We start from the raw sequence: 10,325 nt of genomic DNA on the forward strand, positions 1-10,325 counted from the left end.
CTGGATGAAAAGGACCCGCGGCGTCTTTTTGAAGGCAATGCTCTGCTGAGGCGACTGGTTCGCATTGGGGTGCTGGATGAGGGCAAGATGAAGCTGGATTACATCCTGGGCCTGAAGATTGAAGATTTCTTGGAGAGGCGGCTGCAGACCCAGGTCTTCAAGCTGGGTTTGGCTAAATCTATTCACCATGCCCGTGTGCTCATCGGCCAGCGTTACATCAGGGTCCGCAAGCAGGTGGTGAACATCCCGTCCTTCATTGTTCATCTGGACTCCCAGAAGCACATTGATTTCTCCCTCCGGTCTCCTTACGGTGGTGGCCGACCAGGCCGAGTGAAGAGGAAGAATGCCAAGAAGGGCCAGGGTGGTGCCGGAGCTGATGATGATGAAGAAGAAGATTAAGTTAATGTCTCCCTGGACTGGAGAATTGTCTAGTTTCCGGTTGGCTAATAAAACAGAATTAACACTTAAAAAAAAAAAAAGAAAGAGAGAAAGAGAGAGAGAGACAGAGAGAGAGAAGGAGGGTTTGCACATAGAAGCTGTGGTCCAGAAAAGACTGAGGCTTCGTCCCGTTCTGTCAGCTAAATTTGGTAAAGTGTAAAAGTTACCAGGATAGTACTGGTTTTGAAGGCATAAAGGTGTCCCACAGAGAAGCTCAGGGTTGGTCCTGTGTGGCAGAGCTGGAGTCCCCAAAGAGTCCCAGAGAGGCAATTGGTGATGGGGCAACCTTAGCTACAGTAGAAGACCTGGGTTTGAAGTTTTCATAGAGAGAAATAGAAACTTGCCACTATGTGACAGGGTCAGAATTGCTGAAGAAAGCCTAGGAGGTGCTCTTGGTGAAAGTGCAGGACAGTTGCAGCCTGAGCCCCCAGGATTTTGGAATACCAAGTACCAGGGAATGACACAAGGGAAGCAGCCAACAGTGAAGTAGAACTGACCTAAACCTAGGAGACAGACTTTTTTTGCTATGCATAGCATAGGCAGAGAAATACCAGCGTCCGACCCTTAGATACTGGACACTGAGTTCTTTAACTGGAAAATTAGAAAGTTTTGCTTTGTTCAGATTATGAATGTGCCTGGTTCTTCTGTCCCAGGGTAAAGAAGTATTTCATCCATGGTTGATTTACAGGAGACCCACAGTTGAGAGACTTAGGATAGTTTAGAAAGACTTCAGAATTTTAGAGAGCCTTTGGGTATTTGGGGAGAGATTACACATTGAAAGTACCCCTGGATGTTTAAAAGAGAGTGGATTTTTAAGAACCTCAGGGGACTTTCTGTTATTTATAACATGGGTTGGGACCCATGGCGGGTCCCATGAGGGATGGTGGTGGGTCACTAATGCCTCAGTTGGTCTCCTGGCAGGTGGCCTAAGGCCACATGGGAGACAGAAAGATACACCATGCAGAGAGCTTGGGTGTAGAGTTTAATTGGCAGGCATTGGAGGGAGAAGGGAAGGGAAGAAGTGGGGAGGGGAGAAGGGGAAGGGAGAGATGAGAGAGGCAGAAGCTGCCGCTTCAGAAGAAAGGACAGAAAGAGAGCTGGGCTAGAGAGGAGGCAGGAGACCCCTTTGCCTCAGAGGAAGGGGAAGATTGGGAGTGGGCCGGGCTTGTCTCTTAAAGGGGCAGGGTACACAGATGACAGGCCAGGCCAGCAGATTACAACACTTTCACAGTATTTTATGTTTTAAATTGTGATGTTAATATTAGTATGAGATCTTGGGGGTGAACAAGACAGAAAAGGTCATGGACTAGTAAGTTCTGTGTTATGTTTTAAGTTGACAAGGAATCAGATGTGCTGGTTGGCTTTTGTCAATTCATCACTCAGGAAGAGGTATTTGTAATTGAGAAGATGCCTCCAGAATATTAGCCTACAGCGAGTCAGTAGGACATTTTCTCAATTGGGGGTTGGTAGATGATGTGGGAGTTCACTCTCTGTGCTGTGATTACCATTAATGAGTAAAGAAATTGCCTCGCCCTGTTGAGAGGGCAGAACTTAGGTAGGCGGGGAAAACTAAAGGGAATGCTAGGAGGAAGAAGGCAGAGTCAGAGAGATGCCATGGCTGCCACAGTCAGACATGCTGAATCTTGGCAAGTAAGCCACTGTCACGTGATGATATACAGATTAATAGAAATGGGTTACATTAATATAAGAGTTAGTCAATAAGAAGCTAGAGCTAATGGGCCAGCAGTGTTTTAATTAATACAATTTCTGTGTGATTATTTTGGTTCTGGGTGACTGGGATGAACAAGCAGCTCCTCCTACAGGTAGAGAAGCACTGGTCTCATTGTAGGTGATGCTATCCCTTGGCAGATGGTCTTGGATGATGGGAGGAAACAGGCTGAACAAGCCATGAGAACAGGTCCTTATGTCGCAACTTCTGCAACTTTGTGTCAAGATCCAATATTTGGTTTTGCATAACAGAATGTGGGGGTGGCAAAAGGTGACTCTAGGAAAAGATTCTAGCCGTGAAACAACCAAAAGTTAACTCAAAATCAAAGGTAAAATTTGGTCGTGATTACTGCAAGCACTGGTCCATCCTGATAGTGGATTTCACTGGTGCCTTGATGTTGACTGCAACACCCCTTTTTTGAGTAAATGTCAATCAATGATATCCGGATCACCTCAGCTCAGATTGAAGATGCTTGCTATGTTATAAACTGCAGTGTTTTCAATGTACATACACATTTCTCTATTTTCACTCCTCAGTGTGGATCAAATTAGTATATTTACATTGTACTTTGTTTAAATATTTAATTTGTTATTGGAGAAGTGCTTGTTTGAGTTTCATTAAAAACAAATATTCTTATTTGAGATGAGAACAGAATTTCCTACAGTTTCTGAAATAGGTTTATACATATTTTCCATTTTACAGTGGGAACTTAATATGTAGCAATTTTCTCAGCATTGATTATTTTAAAACCAAAATATCAACTAACTCCAAAAAAGATTGATACTATGTATCTTTCAGTATGACATCTGACCAAACATTTATGTTTTTGAGTAAAAATTAAAATGTTTATACATCTCAATATTGAATAAATGTATTTTCACTCTCTAACAAATGATAAAAAATGCATATATCAAATGATTGGTATAAGTAAATTTCTTTAAAATTCTTTAAGATTTATATCAATAAATATAAATTGATGCATGGGGTAAACAATTATTTCTAAGGGGTCATGAGTGGAGAAAATTTAAAAAATCCTGCTTAGACATTTGGTCAAATTTTCTCCTGGGTGAGCTTGTAAAGACAGTACTAGAAGAGATTAACATTTGAACAAGTGAACTGGATAAAAGTTGTTCCCAGGTGGGTTTGGGTAGATATCCAATTAGCTTCACCTGAGCAGTGTCAGTCACTGAAAGAGGGAGAATTCATTGTCTGACTCAGCTGGAAGCCCAGCGTAGGAATGCTGCTACTGGTTATCAAAACAGAAATGCTTTCATAGTATTCTGCTTGCCAGTCATCCATCGGGATCCTCAGCATGTAAGCTCACATGGCAATTGATATAAGTTTATCTCTATACATCTGTCTACCGTCTGTATGCCTAACTGCCAGCTATTACCTACACATCCACATTTATCCATTCACCCACCATCCATCCTTCACATTAGTCAGTGTTTCTGGTGAACCCTTTTCTAGTGTGTATGTGGTATGTTTGTGTATGTGTGTGCACACTTGTGTATGTATGTGTGTATATGTGGTGTGTGTGTGTGTGTGTGTGTGTGTGTGTGCGTGCACAGTGTTTTCAAAAATACATTCTGGTCCTTTCGTTTTTTTGGATGCTTCTATCCTCATTTGCTTGCATGACAGCAATAGTAACAAACTTACTTTATTTCTTTTCTTTTACTTTCAATTTTTAAGGCTATCTCAGGCTTTATCTCTGGCTGACTTGAAATTTTCTACGTAGAATGGGCTGGTATCAAAATCACAGATATCTGCTTCCCAAGTTTTATTTAAATTTTTAAGTACCCAGTTTTACCATGTGTCTTCACAGTGGTTTGAATTATTATATATAAATGAAAATCACCACATAGTGCTGTCACTGTTAAAGTCTCCCTCTCGTGCCTTGCCTGATTTATATGGTTTCCACATGTGCTTTTTCTCCTTCCAGTTCCTGACAGCTGTGTATGAGCTATATTGTTCTTCCACACAGGTCCTTTGTCACTTTTTGGCTTTCTATCAAGGTCATTCCTTTGATACTTTCATATGACTGGTTCCTTCTCATTATTCAATTATTAGAGACAGTTGCCAGGATGGTTTCATCTTACCCTGCCCTTCTCGTCCCTTCAACGGTGCTGCTTGCTGTTGTATAAGAAAAGTTTTCTTGGAGAGGCACAACACACATTCTACTCATTCCAGATATGGAGCCCATGAGAAACCAAAGTACTGACACCATCAAAATCCAATTTGGTGAGTTTTATTCGGGTTATGAATAGGAGCAAAAATGACTCAAAGACAGTTATTTTACCAAAGTGCACCCCAGGACAGGTGGCAGCTCTCTATTCCTGGGAAACTGGAACATGCTGCACACCCTGTAGGCAGCTCTGTTGTTGTAAGGAGGGCCTGCTTGTTCATCCCAGATATCCAGCTAGCTTAGATCTGAAATAATCACACATAAACTGTATTATTTAAAATACTGCTTGACCCATAAGCTCTAGCTTCTTATTAGCTAACTCTTACATATTAATTACACCCATTTCTATTAATCTGTATATTGTCACGTAGCAGTCGCTTACCAGGTAAAATTTCCAGCTTCTGTCTCCAGCAGCTCCATGGCATCTCTCTCTCCACTTTCCTTCTCCCAACATTCAGTCCAGTTTTCCCTACCTACCTAAGTTCTGCCCTATCAACAGGCCAAGGCAGTTTCTTTACTCATTAACCAATAAAAGCAACACATAGACAAAGGAACTTCCCACACCATTCCACAGATTTGAGAATATTCTTCTCAATTGTCTCAGTTAGTCTAAACCCCTTCCAGGCAACTCTGTTGGTTTCTTCTAAAAACCTGGTTGGTTCTCATAGTGTTCTCAGAGGGAAAAGCCTGGCAAATCTGGTCAGTTTCAGGCACCTCCTAAAGCTATTTTGAGTTGCTTTCTTTCTGTCTTAAGAGCTTCCCTGCAGGGTGGAGTTTGAATATTAGAGGAAGCTGCTCCACAGTACTTGCTCAGAGCATAGTGTTGCTTTCTGGCTGTCTAGTGAATAAATGAACAGGTACATAACTTTGCTAATGTGCCATTTAATTTGCTTTTCCTGTCTAGTTCACAGGATATTTGTTCTCTACAAGTAAGAGCCGTGTTTTCCCATCTTGCACTTTCTCCAGTGCCCAGAAATATAGAGAGTGTCTAATGTGAGACTGTCTAACTACATTCCTTGGATTATAAAGCATGGGGCATTAGTTTGAACAGTATGTATTAAAGCAATCCAGGGCAATACACAATTTACAAGTTCAACCTGCCTTAGTCATTTACTCATTAGTATACTACAATTATATAATTTTGTAATGAACCTGATCACAAACACATATGCAAATGTACGGAACATAATTATATGATGGAACTACATTGAAGGATGGTGTTAAATACTCTTAAGATTTGGTCTTTTACATTGTAGACTCTTGTACTAGAGTGTTATAAACTGGATGGCTTATTGTGACTGTATGATGTCTTACAGATTGGAGGCTATAAGTCCCAAATTTAGGGCATATGGTAGACTTGGTGCATCATGTCACCTGCTTCTTGTTCATTGCTCAATGTCTTCACACATCCTCAGATGGTGGGAGATGATAGATGACCCTTGGTCTGTTTCACAGAGAGCTAAGCCTATCCATGAAGTCATGCCTTACTTGGGTCCCAATTAACTTCAAGAGAGCCCACTCCCTAAAATGGTCTCAAAAGCATTAGATTTCAATATGTGAATTTAGGGAGGTGGGCGTACAAATCCAGGCCATTGTTGACTTTTTCATGATGATAAAAGAAAAACAAAGTTTTCAGCAACTCTCTCATTGGAGCAAATTTGTGGTTTCAGTTTGTTTAAGATGCTGATTGCTTGTGGATGTGTGGCAAGAGCAGGGTTTGTGGTTATGTGTTTGTGAGATTGGTGGTAAGTTTGGGAACTCTTGATTTGTTCTTAGAAAGGACTGACCTTTGCATAGACTTCTCTAATTGGAATTCACTTAGCGCAATAGGCTGTCCTCAACAATTCTCCATACGGGCTGGTGCATTAACAACCTTCCTAGTAATAATTGTCAACACTAGCATTTAGGGCCCCTTCCTCATCACAAATATTTGTGCTTATAAATAATTTTCATAACAGACAGATGAGTAAGCATTTTTCTGCTACTTTTTTTTTCTGTTATATTGGGATGCTGCACTGTTAAATATCAATGCTGACCAAAGAATGCTGCATCCAAGGACACTGCTGCTAACACAGCATCAGACTGAATGCAGTGCAATGATGGGGTCTGCAATGCAGCCTTGGTGCCCCGTGGCTGCCTTCCTGGGAGCTGAACCCTGATGCTGGCTCAAGTGCTAGTTCTTCCCTCCACGGATTAATAGAGGCAAGGACAAGGTATGTAAATGTCCCAAAGAGCTCGGCTGCAGCTGAGATTCAGGTTGATTTCTGCAGCTCTGAGGATGGTGTTTTCATAGAAAGAAAGCACAGAGAATCTGCTACATGAAGGCGCATGGACTGACAATTAGATTTTGTCCTTCTACCCACTGTCTTCTTAGATTTAAATCTTGAGAAGGGAGAGCTGGTTTTTAAGAAGTAAATGCTAGCGCTCTTCGTTTCTTTATAAGACAGATACTGCTTATCTCAGACTAGACAAGCTTATGGAATGACAGTTCTTTTTCTTTTTTAAACTTCCTGCTTACTTAAGTTTACACTAGTTAAATTTTATTGAGGTCTACTCCACCAGAAAGCTAAAAAGAAAAGTCTCTCACACAGCTACATCCTAAGACTCTAAGAAAAGCCACCCTGCTGATCATAGTTCTAAGAATAAACCCTCTTTTATATGGCCTTTTCAGACTTATAGGGTCACAGGGTGTCTTGAAATAAATCTCAAAGGGGACAGCAAATTCCGAATCACACCTAAACTCCATGTCCATGACTGTAATGGAGTTAATAAATCGTGGGCATAAATGAATAACGGCAGTCAGTGTTCTGCTTGCAAAGCCAGCGTGGAGAATGCTCATCAGATAAAAATGATCAGGTGTTGAGAGACAGTCCACAGGAATTATGAACAGTGGGTTTCATATCAATACCTAGGGAATTTACCTTACGTTGCAGGAAACTTGGCCGGCCGGGGCCTTGGGAGCGAAGTCTTCAAGATGAATACCCATTCCAGACTGTTACTTAATGGAGGACTGGAAGGAAACAGGCAGCTGAGAGGATTAACATAGTCATGAGCTTGCCAACTGTAATTGTCGCGATCCTTTCAAAAATAGAAATCCCAAGCGCCTTGACTGTTCATTCTCTTGGATTATCTCCTGTGTAAAATTGAGGGAGCCTGGTCACCCTCCCCCCCCCCCACCGCCACCCTACTTCACACAAGACGATAATATCCATCCTTGTTTTCATTCTTTTTTTTTTTCTTCACTTCAAAACTGAGAGGGGATGAATGATCCGAATGGAAGATTCTGCACCTTTAACAGCCTGTGATTCTAAGGCTTGAGTCATCTCCAGACACAGCGCAACTCCAGATACTGAAGAGCTGGTTCTTTTTAAGGGGGCATTGTCGCCCCTTCTTTGCACTATGAAGACTCACTCTCTCCTTGACCCAATGCTTTCTACATAGTGCAATGCGTATAACCGCCAATTTCGCCTTATGCTCCCTTCCTGGCTCAGATCAAATCAGTCACTGAGGGGACCTCCATGACCTCCATGAGTTATTTCATTCATGGCATAAACTTTCGGTGTTATTTATTTCCTTCAAAAAAAACAACTGCCCAAATTTGCTTTGTAAGTTTCTCCACTTACTAATTTTGAGTAGAAAAGGAATATTTTATGTATAACTGATTACATTTATAATTCCTAAAACCTATACATATTTTACTTAGCTTAATTATCCAAGGTAATTAAGGGATCTTTTCTGACTTCTACTGAAGCATAAATCACAGGCGCTGCTCTCATCCACTGGCATTTACCAAGTTGCCTTTATCATTAGCTCACCATAAATCTGTTTTAGGTAAAGTTTAATTTCTTACGGCGACTTAAAATTATGTTAATAGATCATATTTCTGATTGCTTCATTATAAAACAATTGTAACTTTTGGCTGATCATAGATTCTCTCAACCCAAAGAAAGGTTGTTCATCACATAACTCATCGTTTTCATCTAACACTAAAAATGCTGTCAATGTTATAGCAAATTAGAGTATGTAACTTGAACACATTTTAAAACTTCTTCTGGCTGAGGATCAAAATCACCATATTCCATTCAATGAAAAGTCACCCATTTGAGAATATATGGGCAACACTAACTATACCTGATGGAGTTAAAAAAGCAGGATCACAAAAGAACACACAAAGTTCAGTGGGTAGAAAAAAGAGACCTGGCTTTGGAAGGAGTCCCAGGATGGGGATTAATTTGATCAAAATCCAATGTGTGAAATTCTCAAGGAAATAATTACAAATGAGGGAGGAATTTTTCTATTTTTAAAAGAACATCCTAAATGCTTGCATTTATGTTCATGGTCAATATTCAGTTAATTTTGCATTTACTGTATGAAGAAGATAATCAAGTTTAACACCCCTTTCCTGTAGGTTCCATGGCTTTTACCTTTTTGTTTTCTTAAAAAAAGAAAATACCCTTCTAAAATTGCATTACATTGAAATCATTGTCAGAACTCAAATGACCATAAATGTTCTACCTTATCGTGTTTGCACAAGTTTAAAAATTAATTTATCCATTAGCAATGATCAGTGTTAAGTCTTATCAAAATTGAATCATTCAAATTTGAAATTGACTTTGAAAATCAACTTACACTAAAGTGTTAACAAATCTAAAAAAAATGCATTTATCTTAAACATTATGTATGTTTGTACCTGCATCTGTATGTGAATGTATGTGTGTGTTGTACATAACAGGAACTTTGAAATAGGTGGAAAAGCTTGCACCTTAGTAAACTGCCCATAGATAATGGTTTACCCCCACATTCACTAGAACTTGAGACTGAGACAGACACCTAGACTCTCGAAGGCAGAACGTGGAAACGAATCATTCTTCAACAAGACTAGGTCCACAGGGGCAGTTTAGCTGGAGTTCCTTAAGCAGAGAACCTGCAGGAAGAGGTATGCAATCTCTATTTGGAATATGGCCAATGGAGTAACAAGGCAGTGACAGACAATAAAGCCAGTTGTTGTAGAATATTACTTTAAGGCGTGTTGCTTTTGTTTATGCTCTGGAACATTTGTTTAATGATGCAAAGATGTATTTGATAAAATAAAATCCACCTGTGGCCCAGAGACTGAGTCAGCAACTAGCTGACAGGAAGTAGTAGGGAGGAGCCAGGTGGAGAAGGGTTTGGGGGGGCACAAAGACTTCTTGGGGGACGGACGCAAGGTGGTGAGCTAGGTGAGATGCTTGCTATTCAGTCTTTCTAAGGAGCAGGATTCTACCTCAACCTGTGAATCTTAAGTTCTTTAGTAGGACCGAGTTTCAAATAAGTTTTCTTAGTAGCTTTGAAAGAGTCAGTGCCTGAGGGAAGAGAACTTCCTCAGGCTGTGGCCCTTGTGGCCTAGGCACTGCTGATAGCTGTGAAGTTACAATTGTTTACTGAGATACGCATAGCTTAAAAAGTAGCAGCCATTAAAAAAAGAGGCCAACAGTTAATAATAGTGTCGACAGCAAAACTCACAGACTAGTGCTGAATAGAGAAAAATACCACTGAAGGAATCAGTTAAAATCCCAGCCTCCGGCCTCCATCTTTGGAGGCCCCTTCCCTGTGCCCCTTGAGCCCTGACCCCTTCCAAGGAAAGGTCAAGACCACTCCCACAGGCGGTTTAAACTGCCCCCCCCCCCACCAAAATAAACACGTGGTTTTCCCTTTCCTCTCTGGTGGTCACATTAGCGAATTCCAGTTCCCGTGGAGGGCCACCTGGGAGCGCAGGTGTCTAATTAAACCTGGGTATCTCTTAATCTGGTCTGATTTGGCTTGATTGGGATTATTTTGCATTGGCAGAGAGCTCGCGTTAGAAAATATTCCTATCAAACATTAACTATCAAAAATAAACATTTTCCTATCAAGTGATACCTTGCTATAATCTACCCCTGAATTAAGAGACATAAGTATTTTTGTGGTGAGTTCCTTCTGCTCCTACTTTTGGCC

The 10,325-nt window shown here is 40.8% G+C and overlaps 1 protein-coding gene across 1 annotated transcript; it reads left to right on the top strand.

Annotated features, from left to right (window-relative positions):
- Nucleotides 1-473, top strand: LOC126500855 (40S ribosomal protein S9-like; the record flags this gene model as incomplete). The annotated part of the gene is made up of 1 exon (XM_050141094.1): nucleotides 1-473. A coding segment is annotated over one exon (399 nt), but the record flags the coding sequence as incomplete, so codon positions are not given.
- Between the last annotated feature and the right edge of the window lie 9,852 nt (nucleotides 474-10,325).

The sequence above is a fragment of the Alexandromys fortis genome, unplaced genomic scaffold (assembly GCF_014885135.2).
Source record: "Alexandromys fortis isolate MF-2015 unplaced genomic scaffold, M_Fortis_MF-2015_v1.1 scaffold_7, whole genome shotgun sequence".
NCBI classification, from domain to species: domain Eukaryota; kingdom Metazoa; phylum Chordata; class Mammalia; order Rodentia; family Cricetidae; genus Alexandromys; species Alexandromys fortis.